The 24242-nt window shown below is 37.6% G+C and overlaps 3 protein-coding genes and 1 long non-coding RNA gene across 9 annotated transcripts; 2 read left to right on the forward strand and 2 right to left on the reverse strand.

Annotated features, from left to right (window-relative positions):
• The first annotated feature begins 168 nt into the window (after positions 1 to 168).
• On the forward strand, positions 169 to 9101 carry LOC117608849 (E3 ubiquitin-protein ligase AMFR). 4 transcript variants are annotated; one of them, XM_034334524.2, is made up of 8 exons: positions 169 to 612; positions 2931 to 3210; positions 5083 to 5340; positions 7227 to 7382; positions 7473 to 7795; positions 7865 to 8252; positions 8470 to 8720; positions 8792 to 9101. In XM_034334524.2, the coding sequence occupies exons 2-8, from the start codon at positions 2956 to 2958 to the stop codon at positions 8991 to 8993; spliced, it is 1833 nt and encodes a 610-aa protein (XP_034190415.2). In that variant the 5' UTR covers positions 169 to 612; positions 2931 to 2955; the 3' UTR covers positions 8994 to 9101. The 4 variants fall into 4 exon arrangements, with proteins under 4 accessions (XP_034190415.2, XP_034190412.2, XP_034190413.2 ...); XM_034334521.2 differs by lacking the exon at positions 169 to 612 and adding an exon at positions 1853 to 2095; XM_034334522.2 differs by lacking the exon at positions 169 to 612 and adding an exon at positions 1853 to 2095 and having other exon boundaries at positions 8795 to 9101.
• Positions 5339 to 7228, reverse strand: LOC117608883 (uncharacterized). The gene is made up of 3 exons (XR_004582438.2): positions 6413 to 7228; positions 6149 to 6327; positions 5339 to 5493 (listed from the first exon to the last, which is right to left on the reverse strand). It is a non-coding gene; the product is annotated as an uncharacterized LOC117608883 (long non-coding RNA).
• Positions 9102 to 10309: 1208 nt separating the features above from the next.
• Dad1 (dolichyl-diphosphooligosaccharide--protein glycosyltransferase subunit) lies at positions 10310 to 11250 on the reverse strand. Its single transcript, XM_034334608.2, has 2 exons — positions 10957 to 11250; positions 10310 to 10740 (listed from the first exon to the last, which is right to left on the reverse strand). Exons 1-2 carry the CDS (start codon positions 11159 to 11161, stop codon positions 10610 to 10612), a joined length of 336 nt encoding a protein of 111 aa, XP_034190499.1. The 5' UTR covers positions 11162 to 11250; the 3' UTR covers positions 10310 to 10609.
• Positions 11251 to 12200: 950 nt separating this feature from the next.
• On the forward strand, positions 12201 to 20875 carry beta'COP (coatomer subunit beta'). 3 transcript variants are annotated; one of them, XM_034334371.2, is made up of 9 exons: positions 12201 to 12436; positions 12504 to 12658; positions 13053 to 13404; positions 13475 to 14413; positions 15997 to 16232; positions 16302 to 16640; positions 16722 to 17321; positions 17544 to 17831; positions 20489 to 20875. In XM_034334371.2, exons 2-9 carry the CDS (start codon positions 12656 to 12658, stop codon positions 20525 to 20527), a joined length of 2796 nt encoding a protein of 931 aa, XP_034190262.1. In that variant the 5' UTR covers positions 12201 to 12436; positions 12504 to 12655; the 3' UTR covers positions 20528 to 20875. The 3 variants fall into 3 exon arrangements, with proteins under 3 accessions (XP_034190262.1, XP_034190263.1, XP_076545602.1); XM_034334372.2 differs by having other exon boundaries at positions 12201 to 12367; XM_076689487.1 differs by having other exon boundaries at positions 12397 to 12658.
• Positions 20876 to 24242: the final 3367 nt, after the last annotated feature.

A 24242-nucleotide genomic window follows, 5' to 3' on the forward strand; every position in this document is an offset into this window, starting at 1 on the left:
TTGAACCCTTCTAATAGTACGACTATAAACATATGTTATAAGAACATGATAAAGAGAAAGTAGACATTTAAATAACGCGCGTAAGATCGATAAAATCGAGGACTGGAGCTAACCTAACCTGTACCCTCCCCACTCTACGACTACAATTGAAATCGATGCTTCTTTATCGACTGTACGCTCAGTTTCCTAAGCGGTCTCGAGCACTGCAGTTGTCGTGTTACATTGTGACGCGTTGTGTCGCAATAACATCCCGAAACTCCTCCTGGACGAACAAGTGTAGAAAAAGTAGTGGTTTATTTACCTGGAAACCCTTTTGAAATAAAATCGTTTCGCGGGTCTGTTCGCACGCGTGTGCCATGTAAAACCGCAAAGAAACGCGTGTGCTGTTAACTGATGGACGATTTCGACCGAGAAAGTCTTACTTTCAGCAGCCTTCCGGTTTCTCTTCCCGTAGCGGTATTCGTGCCTTTTTCTTGAATCCAGTGCAGATATGCGTTGAGTGCCGTCTAAAAAAGCTGTCGGGGCTTTTTCTTTGACGAAGTATATTTTTTTCATTCTTTTTTTTTTTTGGACGATGGATTAGGGGCAACGTGTTTAAGTCGTCAATCTTAGGTGAGTCCACTTGTTCACGTATCGATAAAGTATCTTTTTATAGAAGCATATCGAGTGTGACCGATGATATGCGATATGTAATTAATTATGTATATAACTTATATTCGCGTGTCATATATAAATTGACTGTCGGTAATCGGGCTTAGTTTCGTGTAAACCGATACGAGCAAATAGAACCGGTAATCTTTCTAAAAATAAAGAAGGAGAAATTGGAGAGAAAGGAAGGTACGGTATATGAAAAAAAGAATGAAGAATCACCTAAATATTCATCGAGAAAGTAATACGAATGGAATTATGTAAACCAATGCGGATATTGATAAATTCGTATCTATAGGACTGATAGCACCAAATTTATTCGGATTAACCAACAGAATACTATATTTTTCAATAATTCAAGTTTTCAGTGGATATAAAGTAAACATTTATCAAATTGTTAAGGCTCTAATCAGTCGGTAAATAAACACGTTGTAAATGAATGATCGAAGATACGTGGTTCAATGATAAAGAGAAAGTGTGATATAGTAACGTGAAATTCGTAACGGTACGTTATATCTCGTATTTATTACTTAAAAATTGAAAATAAAAAAAAAATCGAAGAGCACTAAAAATTCAATGCCGCACAACATGCTAACAGGAAAATTAGTTCAAGTTATCTAGTCTATTGCAAACTGAAATTAATAAACATATTTATTTTCACTGCTTCTTCGTTAAAAACAAATTTTTCATCACCAATAGACACACGACGCTTAAGAATATGAATTTATAATTAAATACTTCAAATTTCGTTATTTTAAATATGAGAATAATGGCAGCTGGTGTCACGTGACCAGAGTAAACACGTAAAACGTCAATGCGGTTTTCGTTTACTTCCCCCCTTGTATCGACAAAATATTCATCCTTAGAAATATTCCAAAATAAACGACGAACGTGTCTGCAAAAACTCTTGTCTGTTGTTATTTAAAACGGTTATTATTGTTTTATTGCACGATAGCCGGTCGCTTCATTTACATGAATTTGGAAATCGTTTATCGCGTCACGTATGAACGATATTTTAATAAAAATCAGTGTTTCACGATTTATCAAATATAAATCCATCCCTCGTTTTAGATGGAATAATAAATATGTATATTTCCAAGAATCATAAATCCCATGAAAATAGTGCGGTCGTGAAAGTTTTTTACGTTGAAAGCTTCAGGTTGGTACGCGTGGAAACTTTCAAGTTTCCATTGGACCGCGGTAACACGTGGTCAGAGTAACGGTTAGACACGTAGAACTCATGTTTCGCGCATTACGTCATCGACTAGGCGAACATTTGATAACAGAACGCTATCAGCCTTGACATTGTTTAAAAGAAAATTCTATATCATTTGAACAAATTGATGTTGAAATAATTTCTGATTTTATTACAATGCACATTGCGTCAGAAATGCTGATTTCCTTGCAGTGACTTGTGGATGCAGACACGCAAACATATTATTCGAGGGTAGATATAAATACGAGATTATAATAGCTTGTATTTTTCCTTCGTATACGTAATGTGTTCCAAAACAAATACAATGCGAAAACTGTCGTGCTGGATCAAGTGGGTTCCTAGAGGGGGGGGCTACAACCCACTTTCCGTGGGGTCCCGTTTTAAATCTTTAAATAGTTATTTTCATGAAACATAAATCTTCAAATTCAAATGTCAGATTTTCTATATTTTAAAACAATAGAAATACGCGGTACAGTATCGAGCAAAGGGAGAAATGAAATCGGCTAATATCACGGCGGTATAACGGAAAATGTCGATTACCGATAGCCGGCATACCAATGAACGCATTAACCCTTTCGTGACCAACGGGACATAACCCGTTGGTCCCGTTCGACTTCTTTGCCCTTGCCCCTGAGGGCACGATAAAAATTCAATGCTTGCGTGTGCTACCGCGAAGTACAAGTTCTAGTTACTTTTATTAAGGATAATAAAGGTCTCGGTCTCGAAAGGGTTATTAACCTAAGAAAAGCTTGAAAATTCTTGACCAACCTCACTAGTTCCTACGTTATTTATAACTTAGTTACTTTTCTCCAATTATAGCCGTCTCCGGCAACCATTACATTCTAATAATAGATTGAAAAGTTTCTCACAACACTGTTACCAGATATTTTTATGGAAAGAATAGTATTTATTAAAAATATTAATAATTATTAGCTTCATGAAAATTCGCGTTATTTCATAAATTACTGATTACAAAATGACGTGCAACCTGTGTACGCAGAACGTGTAATTAGTATGTTCTTTGTATCGCGTATAATGAGCGGTTGGCGCGTGTTTATGCTTCCAGGAGCAGGAACAAGGCCAAGGCAAAGATGCCGATGGAATTTTTGGATCGACTTCCAATCCCGAATCTTCGGGTATACACGGCGATCAGTTTCGCCGTGTTATCCTGTTCGGTTTACTATGCCGCTGAAATCATCAAGGATCCAGCGTGGAAAAGTAATCACACTTATGTGGATACCGAAACTGAATCGCCTACGGGCGACGTGGAATCCGATCCAAGGAATTTCGCGATACATTTCAAGGAGCTGCTCGAGTGTATGCTCGACGAACCCATTTGTATTTGGGTAAGTGATAGAAATTTCAAGGATCATTCTTTATGCAGACCAGTGGTGGTCAACCTGGTCCCTACCGCCCAATAGTGGGCTTTTCAGCTTTCATGGTGGGCGACAGGGGTTTTGTCCAATACTGACAATGAGGCACTTTCAATTTTTTTCATTTAATTGACTTTTTAAAAATATTGAAACGGAAATTTTACTTCTATTACTACTTTCTTTACTACAAGTAAAGTTACTTCCCTACTTTATAAATCACTATTACTGTGGAGCCTTTTGACTAAGGTGGAGCCGGTGGGTAGTTAGAAAATTTTATTACTAACAGAGATACAAAAGTCGGCGGTAGGTATAAAAAGGTTGACTACCCCTGGTGTAGACGGTAGCCATTTGAGTTTTAACAGGTTCGTTAGAAAATTGAAGTTATCGACTTTAACTGTACTATATCAGTCAGTGTCCGTTCGTCTAGTGAAAAAGCACTGACTTTGGAGTCCGAGTTTAACCGCAGCAAATATTATAAATCTAATTATTTAATAAAAGCATTAAAATAATTAACATAATCATGTGATAAAAGCTTTAGAATATTCAATAATTTATTTGAAATTACAAAATACACTAGACGAACGGACACTATGATTGATATTGTACATATGTACAGTATGCATCATAGTGTCCGTTCGTCTAGTAAAAAAGCACTGACTTTGGAGTCCAAGTTTAACCGCAGCAAATATCATAAATCTAATTATTTAATAAAAGCGTTAAAATAATTATCGTAATCATCTGATAAAAGCTTTAGAATATTCAATAATTTATTTGAAATTACAAAATACACTAGACGAACGGACACTATGATTGATACTGTACAATACCGAACATGGTAAGTTTCCCTAGGGAAATTGTTAATGTCCCTGACTCCTCCTGCTTGGAACAAAAAAATATGAGAAAACATTTTTGCGCACTTTTAATTCCGTTTAAGGGACATAACTGTCCAAACGTTGGCTCGAACTTAAATTAGCCTTCGAAATATTTGGCAGTCGTTAGCATTGTTGGTACGTGATTTAACATTGCGCGCCGTCTATCACTTCCTGCTTCATCTGCCAAATAGGAACACTATCTCTTTCGTAGAGCGTTCAAGGTGACTGATAAAGAGATGCATGAAATGTACGTTCGAATTTTCAGATAAGTGAAATTGTTTTTATATACACAGGGATATTAGATAAAGCAATGGAAACATCTGTTGCAAGCGTGTTTCTTTTGTAAATAGGCAGAATTCTTCCAATAATAATGCTCAAGGACATATCATTTTTTAATTCGAGCTTTCAGAAGGGAGATGCTATATCTTTCTATTACCCTGGACTTGAACTTAATAATTTACCGACCGGTATCCTATTACAGTAAAAGCTGGATATATGCAACATTAAATGCCCAGAATCGACACCTCGGCTGGATATATGCAACGTCTGAGTCCCAATGTTTGTTGCATATATCCAGCTTTTACTGTAATCGGTTTTTCGTGCCCGACACTTATCGACCGGTAGCCTATTAATCACTTTTTCGTCCCCAACGCTTATCGACCGGTAGCCTATTAATCGGTTAACCACTGCAACCAATAATTCGTTATCTATTGTCGAGTTACAGTTGTTAGGTTGTACTGTAAACTCTCATATTCCTATATAATTTTTTTAATCTTACCCTTCGCCGAAATAGAGCCGGTGTCAGGGAAGCACTTGCGGCCGTCCGGTCGGTAAGAAGTGTGGACGATGTTCAACCGCTACCGGTCGGTAAAGTATTAAGAAATCGCCCGGTCTTTTCCCAAAATGAGCTACTCTCCCTACATCCGAATCAATATGAAATAATTTATTGAAAAATGAATTTTTCTGTTAACAGACACTTATCAACATGGCGTATTGCGTGTTGATCCTGCTGGGTAAAACTATCCAGAAATTGGTGTTTGGAGAACTCCGTGCCTCCGAGAGGCAACATCTAAAAGACAAATTCTGGAACTTTGTCTTTTACAAATTCATCTTCGTGTTCGGTGTGTTGAACGTACAGTACCTGGACGAGGTGGTTCTATGGTGGGCTTGGTTCACCGTACTTGGCTTCCTAAGTCTGCTCAGTCAGCTTTGCAAGGATCGATTTGAATACGTAAGTAACTTCATTGTGTAATCGCTAATCCACGATTGGGCGTCGAATTGGTGGACGTCCACAAAATTCTTAGCGATTCAATTTCAAATGATTTTTCTACCATATAAATCACTCGCATCGTAAACCTTTCTTCCATGTGTTTTGTTCATTTACCTACAAGGGGGGATCAAGAAAAATATCAAATAATTTGTCAGTGGTCTTAGCCACTTGGGCCATACCGGTGCCCGTAAGATCACCGAAGTAAAGCTAAGTGGGTACGGATTCGCCAAAAGATGGGTTACCGTGTGATGTTGGCAACGAATAGCGGATGGCGAAAATGGGAATAAATAAATAAAAAGCGAAATTGTATATGAATGGAAAATTAAGAGTATGGCACAAATATAAAAAGTAGGTTAATGTATGTAAAAAGTTAAAATAGACGAGATTTGAAAAAAGGGGGGCCGGTTAGCCCCCTCCTAGATAATAATGCCGCCCTCAAAATCGAGGGAAAAATTATCAATCAATCAAATCAAAAATAATTTGATGCACCGGATGTGATGAAACCGAGAGGGATCTTTCAGGAGAAAGCAACAGAACACTTAAAAGAACCTTTTCAACCAATTAATCCTCTGATTTGAATCACCTTTTGCATATTAATAGGTCTTATCATTATGGCGTGAGTCATCTAACGTTATCGCGTTAATTTATCTTGGTTATTTATAGAAAGATGAAACGGTTTCATTAGAAATTCATTAATGCCTCGATTCCAGAGGTGAAGACTTTTATTTTCATATCTTTGCAAATGATAAAGTCAAATTAGGTTACTCACCCTATATGTGATTATGACCTATATGTATTGGTATTAGAAAAACCAACATCGTTTAGGAGAACGTAGAACAGTCGGCTAAATGCTTCACTTTTGCGCGCGAATTTAAATCTTCGCAAAATGATTTTTTTTTAAACATCCTTTTTTTTTTATTTATTTTTTTTTTTTTAGGGAAGGTATCTCTAATTTGCAAAACATTAATGAAAAACAGGAAAGGATATTGAAATTTTGTCTCACATGTGACTTGAACTTGACCAAGAAACATACTTTCTTAAAATAAATAATTCCACATGTATCCGCCTATATATGTGTACTCTCGTTTATCGAGCGTTCCTCGTACGATAGGCCTTGCTACTGATACAATCTCAGCGCACATTCTCACCGCTGAATGTTATCGAATATTTTAACATATCTTATAAGCATGAATTTGGGACAGATGAGTCGTCGCAGTTGGCACGAGTCTCGTGCGGAACAGAAGCGAATAGATGTTATGAAATTGATGTTGGTTTTTGCATTGTCCCGTTAAATACACAGCATTATTTATTCACGCTCGGCTTATGCCCGTGAATCAATATTGTTTATTTATGCGGCAAAGTTGAACCAAAGTTGAACATAAGTCATGTTCGATTGACATTAACTTCCTAGCACGTTCGTTGCCATAAGAGTCACCGATGACTAACGAACAATATGATATTTTGGCAGTTTAACGAAACAAAATTATTGCATCGTAGGAAAAAGTAGGCTATGAACGGCCGAAGGATGTCATTTTCAGATTTATTTTAATCGATCCATTTCTTGTACAATAATAAATTTAATTATGTAAATTAAAAAGAAATAGTATACAGGAGATAAACTGAAGAAAGTCGAGCGTCGTGTAACTCGGAGAGACATAACCTGGTTACCTCTATTCAATTATACTAACGGGATTCATGCGAATTCGTTGCATAACGGCATCACGAGATTCTTTGTTTTTATTTTAAAGACTTTAAAATGCGTCTCTTCTAAACCTTTGTGTTTTTTTTTTCCTAAATATTTATTATTATATCTTTATATAAATACTGACTTTTTAATCACTTTTCAGTTATCCTTTTCACCAACAACCCCTGGCTGGAGTCATGCAAGACTTTTAGGACTTCTTGCTACAATTCTTGCGTTATCCTCCTTTATGTTGCTATTATGCACAGCTGCAGCCTTCTTCTTCGTCTCTTTCAATACTTTTGTCTTCACAGCAGCCGAGGTAATTTATTTCTTCTTTGTTAATCGATTTAAGTTCTACTTCAATTGGGATTCTTTCCCTCTTCTTCTAATCCTATTGTATTCTTTACAGTGCATTCTGCTAGGCGTTAGAACAGTACATGTAATGGTGAGATACATTATTCATTTGTATGACACCAGAGGAGCTGGAACATCCTCGCAACGTTCTTGGGACAAGAGAGGTCCTTTGACGTACTATACAGATCTAGCAGCGGAGCTAATAGTACTTGCTATAGATTTCCTTCATCATATCCATATGCTGCTTTGGAGTAATATCTTCCTGAGTATGGCCTCTCTTGTTATTTGTATGCAACTTAGATACCTTTTCTACGAAATACAAAGGAAGATTACCAAACACAGGAATTATCTTGCCGTGTTAAACCATATGGAACAAAAGTAAGTATTTTCCTTAATCGAATGAAAATAAAAGCAAGACAATTGTTACGTTAAACTTGTTTCTTGTAGTTATCCAATGGCAACGCAAGAGGAATTAGCAGACAACTCAGACAACTGTGCGATTTGTTGGGAAAAAATGGAAACTGCTCGAAAATTACCCTGCGGTCATTTATTCCATAATTCTTGTTTACAATCCTGGTTGGAACAAGACACGTCTTGCCCAACATGCAGGCTAGCTCTAAACATGCAGCCAAATCATCGTGAGAATACACAGGAATTACCAAACGAACCACAGACACCAGCTAGAAGAAATGAAAATCATTTCTTTCATTTCGACGGTTCGCGATACGTTTCCTGGCTGCCGAGCTTTTCTGTCGAAGTCTCTCACAATAGACTGCGTGGAAATATTTCAACCATTGCGCACAACAACTCGCAAATGGATACCATGATTAGACAGGTATATTTTATTCTTATTACCGAATTGTTTAGAATAATAATTTTGTGAATTTGAACATATGTATGTTCAAGGAAGGATGGACTTGATCCAAAACTGTGTCCTATAAATAAAATCTGTTTAGCTCAAATGAATTAATTCACACAAAATAGTAGCATGTGAATTGGAAAAAATTTTATTATATAAGACATTAATTATTATGATTTATTATTTGAAACAGGTGCAACAGCTCTTTCCACATTTCCCACGCAATCTAATTGTAGAAGACCTCAGGATGACAAGATCAGTGGAATGGACTGTTGAGAACATTCTTGATGGAGTGTTGATATCACCTCATCATTTAATCGAGGAACCACAGTCGGAATCCGTCCCTCAAATCCATACCAATATCACTGAGATCAGTGCATCATTGAACACAGCCTCAACACCGCTACCCTCGGATCCAAGATTCGACATTCCTCTTGCTGACAGGTAATTTTATTTCTCAATATTTTATACAAAATGTTTTTGTATTCCTTGGGCGACAATCAACGTGATAATAGTAGTCGTGTAATCTGTGTAAATGATTATAGCGGTGAGGAGCCTTCGAACATAGGAGGACGTTTTTCAAAATCCTCGTCAGAAAGAGAACAGATCTTGCAGCGTCGCAAGGCACACATGAGACTGGCTGCAAGGAGGAGATATTTTGAGAAACGCCGAAAAAAGCATGAAGTCGAGCAACGTATTTCTGATACCACCTCTTAAAATAGGAAAAACAGAAAAATATATGTCGATAAAAAGTTTTGATTTTTCATGCTTCGTAGCGGCCATCTTCTTTAAAGAAGAATATACGACTGATTTTATTTTTTTTTTCGGAGTACACGTCCACCAACAACCACTTATATATATATTTTTTTTTCTTTCTTTTATTTTACGTTTTGGTGTTTTACTTCATTTTGCTTCATTTATTCTGTGCGTTGTTCCTAAGAATTTTTTCAACAATCTTAATCTCCATTACACTTAAAAAGGTAATTTTTAGAGACAATTATTTCTTTTATTAGTTCCTTTTCTGATTTTTGTAGAAGCTGTTTCAATTTATATTCTTATGTATATTGTATCTTTTTAGTTTTAAACTTAACTCATTTGTTCAATTTTTCAGAAGCAGTTTTCTTCAATACTGTACAATTTTTTTTCTCTTTTTTAGATACTTTTCTTAAGAATATATGTATATCTTTTATTCTTAAGAAAAATAAGGACAAATAACTTAAAGTATTAACCGTTTCATTCTTATTAACGATGTTAAGAAGAATTAACTTAAAAGTATTACTTGCCTAATTATTTTTTTTATTCTTTATTTATCAAAATAATTATTAAGAAACACCATCTTTAGAAATCTTAATTTTTATGCAGAACACGTTTTCTTGATATTCAATCTTAGGTTGCTAAAGAAATTAATGTTTGGGAATCTGTTAAAAAGCAATATTTTTAAAAAATGATAATCATTTTTAATTTAAAAGAAGAGTTACTTAGCAATTTTTTATTTCCTTTTTTTTTTTAAATGATAATTTTCTCGGCGATCTTAATTTTCTACTCGCAAGAAAATTGGTTTTCTTAAGAATAGAAAAAAAGATTGTCACAGTTAATATCGACTGGTTGTGAATCATATACTCATTGGTGGATTAGAGGACTGCTATAATAATAAGAATTTATTGTTGAACATAATATTTCTTTTTCATTTTTTTTCCATTTAAATAAAGAATAAAAACATTTAGCATTTTAATAGCGAATGATTACTATAATTTTTTGTTATCAATTTTATTTAATGTTTAATTTTAGGGATAATTAATTGTGAGTAAAATATATTTAAATCGTTGGAGAAAGTAATATTTAAAATATGAATATTTGCAAACTAAATATTATTTAATAGAATGTAATATCAAATAAATTTCATTCTTTTTTTTTTTAATTAGAATTTTGATATTTATTATAAATTCCACTAAAATATTTCTTAGGAATGTTTCATTTGCCATAAAAAGCACTATTTTTTATTATGTCTAAATGTTTACAGAATACAAAATTAAGTGATGTTTCACATATAAAAAATACTCAAAATAGAAAATGTAAAATAAACAAAAATTCCTTTAATGGAGTAGTCTTTTCTTAAATGCCCTTTACTATCTTTTGCTTAAATATATATAAAAGAATACGCATTCTGGCAAATGTCCTAATACCACATAGTACTATATCTTGCGTAAATAAAGATAAATTTCAGTTTATTCTTCGCTGTTCTATGGTATTTGTTATTAATAATGGGGTTGAATGTAATGTTATTGTTGTAATATTTTATTAAACAGTTGTACAAACGAAACGTTATTTTCAATTCAACCAATGAAATTCATTACCACAAGATGCAGAATCACATGCGCAAAAATAAAATCTGCGAATCCTCTCTCCGGGCTTATTCCATAAAACTGATTTTTGTTTTGAGGATTCACTTGTAATCGCAAACAAACTGAAACAAATACATTTAAGTGTTAATGGTTCCATTTGTTTGCATCCAGGTAAGGAACTTTTCTAATAATAATTGTAGCCAACAAATGCTTCAAGTGAATGTAGCAAACAATATGATGCATTTATCTCCCATATTGGTAACCATACTACTTAAAATATTAGTACATTAAATATTTAACTTTTTATGATAGAAAGTAAATAATAAAAACTACAATACCTCCTAGAACAAAGCACGAGACACAGGAAATAAATCCACTAAGAAAACTGTTAAAGGGAAATGTGCCGACGAGGCAACAATATATAAATTGTATAACGCCCGTGAGAAATACATAAAGCAGATAAGCGTCTATTATTTTAAGCTTCTTCGGCGTACTTTTCGTGTACTCTTGCAAAAATTTTCCAATAACTGTTAACGCAGTCATTTTTTCCACTTATATTTGACGTTTGAGGTTAGATCAGAGTTCGATGGCGTGGCATGCGTGGCACCGGTACGTAATGTTTGTTATCTAGTCCGATGATTACAAATACAGAAAGATTGGACGTCTTTATTCTTAGGGAATCATGATTTTGGGGGTCACAGACACCCACAAGTGAGCTTAGGTTTGCAGATGCAGAGCACGGTTAGTATGACTATTCTGTTTTTTAACAATCAATTAAAATCAGCAGAAGACGGAAAAATTATTAAAATAATTGTTTAACAAACTTGTATTTTAAAAAAATCGAATAACTTACCGACTGGGTTTTGAGAACATATAGCGGCCGGCGTCGAGGTCGATAAGGAAGAAAATTTCCATAAAAAAGAAATTGTCTACTCCGCCTTTATTAGTCATTTTCGCTCATCATTTATTTTTGTAAACAGAATTCAAATAATTTTTCTGAACATTTATTCTTTCCTCATTCATCAAACTGTAGAGACTTGATACCCTAGTGTTCTCTTCTGGAAACCTAGTCGGTAAGTTGTTGAGTAGTTTCCGCAACTTTCGTATAGATGGCGCTATGATCGAATTTTAAAAATATTTAGATCATGGCGGTCTTTTTAAAATGCAAGTCTTGCGCTGCTTTTGACTGATCGAATTTGAGATTACTGTTTCATGGGCAGCTTAATTTCGCAATTAATTAATAATTAACGTGTGACGCCACCAAAGACTTCATAATGAAACCTTCATCCAATATCGGTGATACATCGAAGCAATCTGCTGTTATCGTCAAGTTGCGTTAGACTGTTGCAATGCGCAATGTTTCACATTTTTGTACTTGAGGCACAAATTCAAGTCTCTTGAATTTACTTACATATGTATACAGATTGAATACAGAAGAACACTCTGTCCAGCGAGAAAATAACCTCGTTTCGCGCATATCGACAGCCTAGGAAAGTTCTTAATTATGGGTGTGATGCCCATCTACAGCTAGCTTCTGCCTTTGTGGTTATATACACGGTGGAGAAACACGTATGAATAATGAGAACCATATGGAAAATCGGTCACAACTAAATTTCTTGCACGCTTGGTATATATTTTCGGCATCACGATCGTCGTAAAGACGCATGCGTCTCGCCACATATTACAGAGTGCGTAGAATTGAATCGAGTTAACATGCGCAGAAAGAACGAAAACTCGTCATCTAGGAAGGTTATTCTCTCGCTTGACAGAGTATACATACACGTGTACTTTTCTGAATTTTATCATATACCTCTTACAGTAATCTTGCTTCAAATAATGTAAAGAAAAGATTGCTGGAATATTATTTAATCAATCGGTATTTCAGTGATGAGCATCTGGTACAGGCGGACGCCATTTTCGCTACGAGCATCGGCCACGTCCTAACTTGATGGCAGGAGATTCGGTTCTGTTACTGTCTACATCAGTTATCTTAAAATTGTTGAACATTGCGAATACATACACGTTGTATAGCATAAAATGGTACGTATTTTTAAAATGAAGGGAGCAAAAGATAAATTGTATGTCACTGATAAACACCTGTAGACACTTGCTTATTGACACTACTCCCGTGCTTACCTTTTTGACACGTCAAAATATCCACTCCCATTTATTAAAGAACAACATTTTTTCTACAATATGACATCCTATTTCGTTAATATCTTACCAGAATTTCTTTATATCATTTTCAGCGTGTATGACAAGCATTTAATAAATGTGTCACATATTTCATTCTATTCTCATTCTCATCTTAAACTACAATAAAATTACATGTATCAAATGATAATAAATTGATTACTTTCCTTTTGCCTGCTTCCATAATTACAAAACATGCATTTTATTTAAGATACAGATTTATATTCCTTTTCTGTTATAGCCACTCAGGTTAGATATCAAGCGGAAGCTGACCGCAAGGTCAGACAGAGTGAAGAGCGTAGATCTTCACCCAACTGAACCGTGGATGCTCTGTTCGTTGTATCAAGGAAACGTTAATATTTGGAATCATGAAACTCAAATGTTGGTTAAAACATTCGAGGTGTGCGACTTGCCAGTTCGTACAGCCAAATTTGTGCCACGTAAGAATTGGGTTGTCACTGGCTCCGATGATATGCAAATAAGAGTGTTTAATTATAATACTTTGGAGAGGGTGCACTCTTTCGAAGCACACAGCGATTATGTCAGATGTATTGCGGTACATCCAACGCAGCCATTTATATTGACAAGTAGCGGTAGGTGTTTATTCGCTTACCTATTTATTACAATATTTTAGTATCTTCATTTCTCAAATGTTCTGTTTAGATGACATGTTAATTAAATTATGGAACTGGGAGAAGGCCTGGATAGGGCAACAAGTATTCGAAGGGCACACTCATTACGTCATGCAAATTGTATTTAATCCAAAGGATAATAATACGTTTGCAAGCGCTTCATTGGATAGAACTGTGAAAGTATGGCAGCTTGGATCTTCCACTGCTAATTTCACACTGGAGGGTCACGAGAAGGGTGTTAATTGCGTCGATTACTACCATGGCGGTGATAAACCGTATTTAATATCAGGAGCGGACGACAAATACGTTAAAATATGGGACTATCAGAACAAGACCTGTGTACAGACACTGGAGGGGCACACACAGAATATTTCAGCAGTCTGTTTCCATCCAGAACTACCAATTATACTTACTGGTTCCGAGGATGGTACTGTAAGAATATGGCACGCAGGGACGTACAGACTGGAATCGTCACTTAACTATGGTTTCGAGAGAGTATGGACGATTTCCTGTATGCGAGGCTCGAACAACGTTGCAATAGGGTACGACGAGGGCAGTGTTATGGTAAAAGTTGGTAGAGAAGAGCCGGCCGTTTCCATGGATTCTTTAGGCGGTAAAATTGTATGGGCGAAACACAGTGAGATTCAGCAAGTAAATTTGAAAGCCTTGGGGGAGGAAGCGCAGGATGGAGAGAGGCTCCCATTGGCGGTCAAAGATATGGGCGCCTGTGAGATTTATCCACAGACCATCCAGCACAATCCAAATGGAAGATTTCTTGTGGTTTGCGGCGATGGGGAATATATTATTTACACATCCATGGCGCTAAGAAATAAAGCATTTGGTCAGGCATCAGAGTTTGTTTGGGCTGCTGATTCCAGCCAGTATGCTGTTAGAGAAAGTAACACTACTGTCAAAGTTTTCAAGAATTTCAAGGAAAAGAAGAGCTTTAAACCCGACTTTGGTGCTGATGGTAAATGATCATTATTCAGTATGCTCTTTTATATACAGGGTGTCTCATAACTCCTGTATCACCCGGAAGTGGGGGGTTGCTGGGGTGATTCTGAACAACTTTTTCCTTTACCAAAATGTTGGGTGAAGCTTCGTTTTTGAATTATTAACGAAAAACACTGGCCAATGAGAGCGATGGCTCTGAACCGCGCTCGGTCGTGAACAAACGCATTCGTTATTCATGAATAATGAATAATTCCACATTGTTCTTAACCCATTATCCGTCAATGTCCCATTTTTGGGACACATTTTCAAATTTTTTTCTTTTAATAACTAATAATTTTTAATAACTGATAATTTTTAAAAGAAAAGAATTTGAAAATGTGTCCCAAAAATGGGACATTGGTGGATAATGGATTAAGAACAATGTGGAATTATTCGTTATTCATGAATATTTGATGAACGCTCTCGTGGTTGAGCGATGGCTCTGAACCGCGCTCGGTCGTGAACAAACGCATTGGCACAGCGCGGGTATCGAAGGAAGCGTGGGACTAATTCCACATTGTTCTTAATTTAAGACAATGTACAATATCAATCATAGTGTCAGTTCGTCTAGTGAAAAAGCACTGAGGGGGAAGGTTCCCCTACCACCTCATGCGAATGAGGCATAATGGCTGCGCGCTCGCGCGTGACCCTCGTTCACATAAGATGGTAGGGGCACCTTCCCCTTTAGTGCTTTTTCACTAGACGAATGGACACTGATTGATAATGTACAATATCGATCATACTGTCCGTTCGTCTAGTGTATTTTGTAATTTCAAATAAATTATTGAGATTCTAAATTATTGTATATGCTAAAGGTTTTATCAGATGATTATGTTAATTATTTTAACGCTTTTATTAAATAATTAGATTTATGATATTTGCTGCGGTTAAACTTGTACTCCAAAGTCAGTGCTTTTTCACTAGACGAATGGACACTATGATTGATACTGTACAATATCAATCATACTGTCCGTTCGTCTAGTGTATTTTGTAATTTCAAATAAATTATTGAAATTCTAAATTATTGAATATTCTAAGGGTTTTATCAGATGATTATGTTAATTATTTTAACGCTTTTATTAAATAATTAGATTTATGATATTTGCTGCGGTTAAACTTGTACTCCAAAGTCAGTGCTTTTTCACTAGACAAATGGATACTATGATTGATATTGTAACATTAATCGCACGCCTCCCTCGGTACCTGCGCTGTGCTAATACGTTTGTTCACGACCGAGCGCGGTTCAGAGCCAACACTCCCAAGATTGAGCGTTGGCTCTGAACCGCGCTCGGTCGTGAACAAATGCATTTCGTTAATGTGGTCTTAAATTAAGAACAATGTGGAATTATTCGTTATTCATTTCATAACGAATGCGTTTGTCAATGCGTTTCTTCACGGCCAGTGTTTTTCGTTAATAATTCAAAAACGAAGCCTCAACCAGCATTTTGGTAAAGGAAAAAATTCTTCAGAATCACCCCAGCAACCCCCCATTTCCAGGTGTTGCAGGAGTTATGGGACACTGTATATATATCTTTTATTCATATTTTTCTTATCGCACAGGTATCTTTGGCGGATTCTTATTGGGCGTATCATCCGGATCTGGCCTATCCTTCTTCGACTGGGACACGTTAAAGCTAGTCCGTCGTATAGACATTCAACCTACTCACGTTTACTGGGCTGAAAACGCTTCTCTCGTTACACTAGCCACGACCGATCAATACTTCATCTTAAAATATCACGGTGATGCTGTTGTGAATGCTCCTGAAAATTCCGAGGACATCGAAGACGCCTTCGAGGTAGATTATTTGCAAGAATGAAAAAAAAAAAAAATGAAACCGTGAAACATGGGTTTTAATTCATTTCAGATGGTCGCAGAGATGAACGAGGTGGTGAAAACTGGTCTATGGGTGGGCGATTGTTTCATTTACACAAACAGCGTCAATCGGGTGAATTATTTTGTCGGCGGTGAAATTGTAACCGTCTCGCATTTGGACAGACCGATGTATCTTCTTGGATATGTTCCCAGAGACAATAGATTGTATTTGTGCGACAAGGAATTGTCTGTTGTCTCGTATTCCCTGTTACTTTCCGTATTAGAATATCAAACGGCTGTTATGCGGAAGGATTTCGAAACGGCCGACAGAGTACTGCCTACAGTTCCAAAGGAACATAGAACAAGAGTTGCACACTTCTTGGAGAAACAGGTTTTGTATTCTTTAAATAATATTCTTTGCACAAGTATTCTTTGTGTTAGAGATGAGTAATTTAACTCTGAAATATTGTAGGGTTTCAAAGAGCAAGCATTGGCTGTGTCCACCGACCCAGAACACAGGTTCGAATTGGCTCTGGCATTGGGAGACCTGGCTACTGCGCATGCGCTCGCTAAAGAAGCGAACAGCCAACAGAAATGGCGGCAATTGGCGTCGCTCGCTACGCAGAAAGGAAAATTATGCCTGGCGCAGGAATGCTTGCATCAAGCGCAAGATTTCGGTGGACTCTTGTTACTGGCCACCAGCACCGGCAACGCGAACATGATACAGAAACTCGGCACGGACGCCAACGAAACGGGGAAAAACAACATCTCCTTCTTGTCTTACTTCATTCTTGGAGACGTCGACAAGTGTTTAGACATTCTCATCAAAACGGATAGAATCCCGGAGGCTGCGTTCTTCGCAAGAACGTACGCACCCAGTAGAATTTCTTCTATCGTTAAGCTATGGAAGGAGAAGTTGTCCGCGGTGAGCGAGAAGGCTGGGCAGAGCTTGGCTGATCCTGAGCAGTATGAAAATCTGTTTCCTGGGTACAGAGAAGCACTTAAAGCGGAACAGTTCCTTAGGGAGGACAGCAAGAAGAAGATTCCAGCCTCTGCCTTCCCGAATGTGCAAGTAAGGACATATTTATTTTGGGAATAAATTAAATGGTCAGTTTTTAAATCCATGTTTGGGGCAGTATTTTATTACCAAAATGGTCAGTATAAAAATACTAACGGTTAGGTTAGGTCAGGTTAGGTTAGTACATAAACTTCATATTTAAATACTGACCAGTAAAATACAAGCAATTTATTTTGATATATTTTATTTCTCTCTCTATATTTCCGTTTGTTGCAGTCCAACATTGAACGAAAACCATTCGAAGAGATGTTAGCTGCCGAAGAGGCGAATCAGTTCACGTACAAAGCTGGCCCGACGACTAACAACGAAGCTGAAGTAGCACCGACCGAAGTTCTGACGAACAGGTTACAAGATCTGGATATTAGTAAGGTGATTCCATCCTCTACGGAGAAAGCAAGCGTTCCTGAAAAAGTTACCAAGACCAACAGTAACTCTAGGCCGCTCACCGTGGACGACGACGATTTGGACCTTGATTTCGAACTCGACGAAACGTTAGATACAACAGTAAGTCTGTTATTCGTTTCTTTAAACGATTTTTCTCTTGTATCTTCATTAGTGATGTGCGGCCCGACTGTTCGGGTCGGTTCGGAAAACATCGGGCGGGCTCGGACGGGTGTCCGGTACATACCTGCAGTCGGGTAGCCCGAGTGTCTCGGCTCAGGTCGGATGAAGTCGGGCAGGTTCGGACGTGAGAGTTGGGTCGCGGGCCGCCCGAGTCTGCCCGACTTCATCCGACCTGACCCGAGACACTCGGGCCACCCGACCGAGCCCGCCCGAACCCGCACATCCCTAATCTTCATTTTGTATGAATATCGTGCCTCATTTTTGCCTTTTTTTCCATGCAACCTTATGCATGCTGCCTGACATAAGTACTTCTAAAACTGAAAGTAAGTCTGTGACCTTAAAAGAATTCCTTCTCTTAATGATTTTTGAAAGAAAGAAAAATGCGTTTATCAAAATTGTGAGTAGAAAGATGATAGGTGAATCGAGGTCAAGCGGAAGAGAAAGAGAGGAAGGGAGGATGGCGAATAAGCAGGGTGCAACTAGACGATGCCTTAATACCCTTAAATACAGACGTGTAATTCTAGCCGGGTATTACATTACGAAAACAGTCTGAAGCCGAGCGTAACACACTCGCGACCGTCTGTGTACCATTTTATATCGATCCTGGCGAATATATGTGAACACGTTCGAATTAGCGCGCAAAATGAAACGTCCGTTGAATAAAACTGAGGGACCGTCATTAGTATTTTCAATAATAACAATTTATTTAGTTACAATTCAATAGTATTGATCGTACACCTCATCTGAGATCTTTAGACTGTGAAACCAATCCTTATGGAGGGGATTCAGAAGCTTAAGGTTTGTTGACTTCACGCCAGTCACGGTTCATTTTCTTTACAGCTTTATTGCCATAACATTCATGCACATAACCCTCTGTATTCTACTTGGTGTACCTTTTCCATCATTTATCACATATTCCCCTTTCAGATAATACATTTATTCTAAAACAGCGAATTAAGTGCTCTTTTCGGCCAATTTTCAGAAGTTACCCCCCTGTCCTCCCACTGCTTGTCGTGCCCCATGATAGGGCCCTAGTCCTCTAGGCATCTCAGGCGCGTGCCGTATGGATCGTACCCCATGAGTAATGTGGAAATCTATTACATACATACATAAATTTTTTACTTGGGTGGACTCGTCCAAGATGGCGTTCTAGGAGGGCATCCCCTCCTCTATCACCTTGCGAAACTTAAACAAAATCTTATAACTCTTTACAGTCGTTTATGGTATAATTCTTTACATTGCAAACTATCACATCCTTTCGTTATCATCCAGATTCCTTTTTTCCATCCATCCCACCACACATCCTATCCTTCCCCACACACTATTTGCCCATTGTCCAGGGGTCATCTCCTTCTCTCTCACCTAACCCAGCTACCCTATTGTCAGGAGCATATCTTTTGCTCCAATCCACGTCCATTTCCCTATACAATTTTATTCAATTTGTCCAGATACTTTATAAGTTTCTTTGTTACTGCTAGATTACCCTTCATAATAATCCCATAAATGGCCTCCCCCTCTTTCTCTTTCCTGATAGAATCTATCATACCCCCACACCACGTGGTTTAAATCTTCCACCCCATTTCCACATTCACAGTCCTGTGTCTCCACCAGGTCTTTCCTAAAGAAGGAAGCACCCAGATTAAAATGATTTGATCTAACCCTGTTCATTCTTACTACCGGGCCCCTATCCTCCCCAGGGCCGGCCCTGAGATTTCGGGGATCCGAGGCGAGCTGCGAAAAAGGGCCCCTTCATATATATGACATAAAAAAAAGTACCTCAAATAAAATTTATAAAATTAACATTAAAGCTTGTATAACTAATTTAGATTAATATTCAAGTAAACATTACTCTTCTTGCATTCTTAGACGCAAAATTGTCTTATGGGGGCCCTGGACCTTGGGGGTCCCTAAGCGACCGCCTAGTCTGCCTAGGCCCTGGGCCGGCCCTGATCCTCCCCCTTCATACTGTGGAATCAAGGCCTCCTATCCCCCACATTATTCTTCTCCCTGGCAAAATATCTTACCCCCTTCCTTGGAAATCTATTGATACGTGTGTAGCCCCAATGCGTTCTGAAAAGTTCATACGGCACGCGTCTGGGGTGTCTCCAGGACTATGGCCCTCGGGGCACGGCGAGCGCCGGGAGGAAAGGGGGGTAACCTGTGAAAACTGGCCGAAAAGAGCACTTAATTCCCAACGCTGTTCTAAAATATTTGGAACGGTATGTTAACCCGTTGATGAAGTTAGGGCATCAGTTTAGTATATGGGCCGCTCCCCCGGGGGGAGTTATACATATAGTTGAATAGCTTGGAGGATGAGGATCACAAATATAATTTTTCCAGGCGTTGAACGCTTATAGGGTCGGAGATGGGGGGGGGGTTACAGTTGGATAGCTTGGAGGATGAGGATCACAAATATGGTTTTTCCAGGTGTCGAGGTCTTATGGGGGTGGAGGTATAAGTGTTCTAAGTTGCGACTGACTTGAATCGCCCTCCCCCCCCCTGGGGGGAGCGGCCCATATGCTAAATCAGAGTCAAAATTAGTAGGAATAGATGTAACCTTGAAGTAACCATGCTTAAGAATATATTTTCTGTTTCAGGGTGTAAGTCTCGATGACGATCTTCTTGAAGAGGATTAGCCGTTCGATTGGAAGGCAAGCAGCGTGTACGTTGTACGTGAAATTTCCATTCACCTTCCGTCAGTCATTCCCCGTGTGTCGAGCAGCATCGTTTAGGATCAAGTATTAAAGAAAACGTTGAAGGACATTTTTGTGCGCGAGTGTTTTTATCAGTGCATCCGATTATAAAAATACAGTTCATCCTGTGCACGTGGATTTTACCCGTGTACCGAAGATTAAATATATTGTTAATATAAAGGAATAATCAAATAGGCTTTAGTCTCTATTACACCTTCCACGATCACAATCCTACTTTTGAGGTATAATTTTTTTTTATGTTACTTTTTTCTGTCGTTATTTTCAGTTACAACAAATGAATGACATTTGTTTATGTATCTGAAATAAAACATGTTGTTAATATGGTAGAATAACATGAGACAATTTGTAGCTTTTCATTTTGCAGCCTGGTTTTCAGATTTATATTGAGACGCATAGACCTTAAGCATTGGAATAGAAAATAAATGATCAAGAAAATATGTAGGGTAAATGTTAAGACCAGTCGTCAACCATCCAATCACCATCACAGTAAGGCTTGCTATAATTCATATTTTCACCAATACATCTATAAAGGAGATGGCCATCTCCATACCTTAGTCAACCCCTATTGTCCCAGCAAATTTTTACCCCATGGAATCCATAGAATAGGCCGCCAAGATGATCTGTACCAAGTTTTATCCAAATCGATTAATGGGAACATGGTCAAAATGGCACCCAAAGCTGACCATTTTAACACGGGGCTTTATGGGGAGTTATGGAAATCGTGCTTTCGGCATCCTAGTTTCCAGATATGTTAAACTAGACGATAATACCTTTCAAATGAGCCCATGAGCATCAAAATCGTCAAACGGGAACTTGGTCAGAAATCGACTTTGAAGATTTTCTTCATTTCTTCACAACGGGTTTTGACCAAGTTCCCGTTTGACGATTTTGATGCCCATGGGCTCATTTGAAAGGTATTATCGTCTAGTTTAACATATCCGGAAACTAGGATGCCGAAAGCATGATTTCAACAAATCCCCATAAAGCCCCATGTTAAAATGGTCAACTTTGGGCGCCATTTTGACCATGTTCCCATTAATCGATTTGGATAAAACTTGGTACAGATCATCTTGGCGGCCTATTCTATGGATTCCATGGGGTAAAAATTTGCTGGTACAATAGGGGATGGCTATCTCATTTTATTGGACCTGGAGAGTTTATTATCCCTTATTCCTAACCAGTTTATTTCTAGGGAGTCTGATCATTGACTAGGGAATTAAGGCACGTTTACCCTATCCAGAATTTGTCTGCATATCAAATAAAAGATCCTAAAATGTGCAAACCTTTCGAGCTGCTAGCACGTTGCACTCTTTGGTTCCTTGAAACCCGAATAGTCTTCAATTTTAATGCACGCGTACGTGTCACGAGGTAGCAGAAAGACGTGCTGTTAGGACGCTCTGTACGTGCCAGCTGCTTTCCAAGCACAATGTGCTCGAAAAAGGTACGCACTATCGTGTTCCATCTTTATTATTAATACTACCCGTTCCATGTCTCTGATTCTTTTTATAATAGTGCACTGTTCGCAGATCCTGGATATCAGCGTTATCGCCAGCCAAGGAGCATCAAGGTTTAGAAACTCCAAAGTTCAACAACTCGTCAAACAGAATTTATTATTATTTACAGAAATCATTCATTGGTTTGTAAATATTTTCTGTTGAATATCAAACATAATCTCCATTACTCCGTGACCTTTTCTTCCTGCTCGGCCAAGTTTATATTTATCTACCGCTGAAATTATTTCTTCTACTTTTTTATCCCACTCTCTCACTCTCATTTTTCTTATTTTTCTTATTTTCATCGTTCAGAACAGATTGAGGAATCGCGTGTCGCGATAACAAGAGACGACCACGTGGATGGATTAATCGAGTGTAAATTTACGTAGGAGAGAGCGGTGCACCGGTGGCGCGGAGTCGGCTGAAAAAAGACGAAGGAGGAGTAGGTGGAGACAGAGAAAGACGAGCAGTCGACGAGGGAATACAGGCGAAAAGATAGCAACACGCATCGTCTCGAAAATAGAAACGGCTTCGTTGACACTCTGCTACAAATTGTCCGCGTCGTTATGCTCTTTGTAAAAGCCTCGCGCTTCTTCTTTTGTCCAGCCGCCGCGAATACCTTACAGTTTTTGCATTCAGATGCTACCTAATCGTTACTAAATCATTAGAATAAAGAATGTAAATTTAATTGAGATAAAAGAAGCTGGAAATAGAAGGAATAATGGGTTTAGGAACAAAATTAGAAGAGGTTTATGACTCAAGGCATTGCATAAAATGTTATTAATTAATTATGATGTTAGAATATGTGCATTGAAGTTATTCATTTTGCGAGGTCAAATATAGGAAGTTGGAATATAATTAACTGATTTTAGGTGGTGCCTCGAGAAGTAAATGGGCTGCGTAACACTGATTCTCCTTCTCGACGCGGCGTCTCCGAGAATTTATTGCCGTCCGTTCCGCGCGAGGATTACCAGAACTCGGTCGAACGATATCTGACACACTCTCCCTCGTTTCGTCCAGTTAAATCCACTCTAACGACCGACTAAACGAGCCGAGTAATTTTTAAGGTGGAGCCAAATATAGATAAGAAAAAAATCATTCCAATGTGAATTGACGACTAACTCCTTCATAGAAAATCTTTCACTTTTTGATCCTTTGAGTTAATTCCTCATAGTTTCAAGCATCATTATCACTTCCTTGGTGAGTTTCACTAATTCCATCACAGATATTCTTTTTTTTATTTTTGGAATTGTATTTTTTAACCTCAAACATCATCAGCAATCTTCATCAAAAAATCATGGTTAAAGAATGGTGATTGATAAATATTGATCAATGGATGATGTATATCAGAAGTGCATGGAAGAATGAAGTAATGTATCCTACAGAATAATCAGTCCTAGTTATAATTAAAGAATGACCAGTATGGTGGTTGATGAATATTAGTGAATGGAAGAAGAGTATATGAAAAGCCTGGAAGGATGATGTAATGTGTCCTGAAGAATAATTAGTCCTATCTATAATTAAATAATGACCAGTATGGTAGTTGATAAATATTAGTGAATGGAAGAAGAGTACATGAAAGGCATGAAAGAATGAAGTAATGCATTCTGCAGAATAATCAGTCCTATCTATAGTTAAGGAATAACCAGTATGGAGGTTGATAATTATTAATAAATAGATGAAGAGTATAAGAAAGGCATGGAGGAATGAAGTAATGCATCCTGCAGAATAATTAGTCTCATCTATAGTTAAAGAATAACCAGTATGGAGGTTGATAATTATTAATAAATGGATGAAGAGAATAAGAAATACATGGAAGAATGAAGTAATGTATCCTGAAGAATAATTAGTTCTATCTATAATTAAAAAATGACCAATATAAGGTTGATAGTTATTAATGAATGGATAAAGAGTATAAAAAAGGCATGGAAGAATGAAGTAATGTATCCTGCATAATAATCCTAACTATAGTTAAAGAATGATCAGTATGGTGTTTGATAAATATTAATAAATAGATGAAGAGTATAAGAAAGGCATGGAGGAATGAGGTAATGCATCCTGCAGAATAATTAGTCTCATCTATAGTTAAAGAATAACCAGTATGAGGTTGATAATTAAAAAAGGCATGGGGGAATGAAATAATG

The sequence above is a fragment of the Osmia lignaria genome, chromosome 8 (genome assembly GCF_051020975.1).
Source record: "Osmia lignaria lignaria isolate PbOS001 chromosome 8, iyOsmLign1, whole genome shotgun sequence".
In the NCBI taxonomy this organism is placed as follows: Eukaryota; Metazoa; Arthropoda; class Insecta; order Hymenoptera; family Megachilidae; genus Osmia; species Osmia lignaria.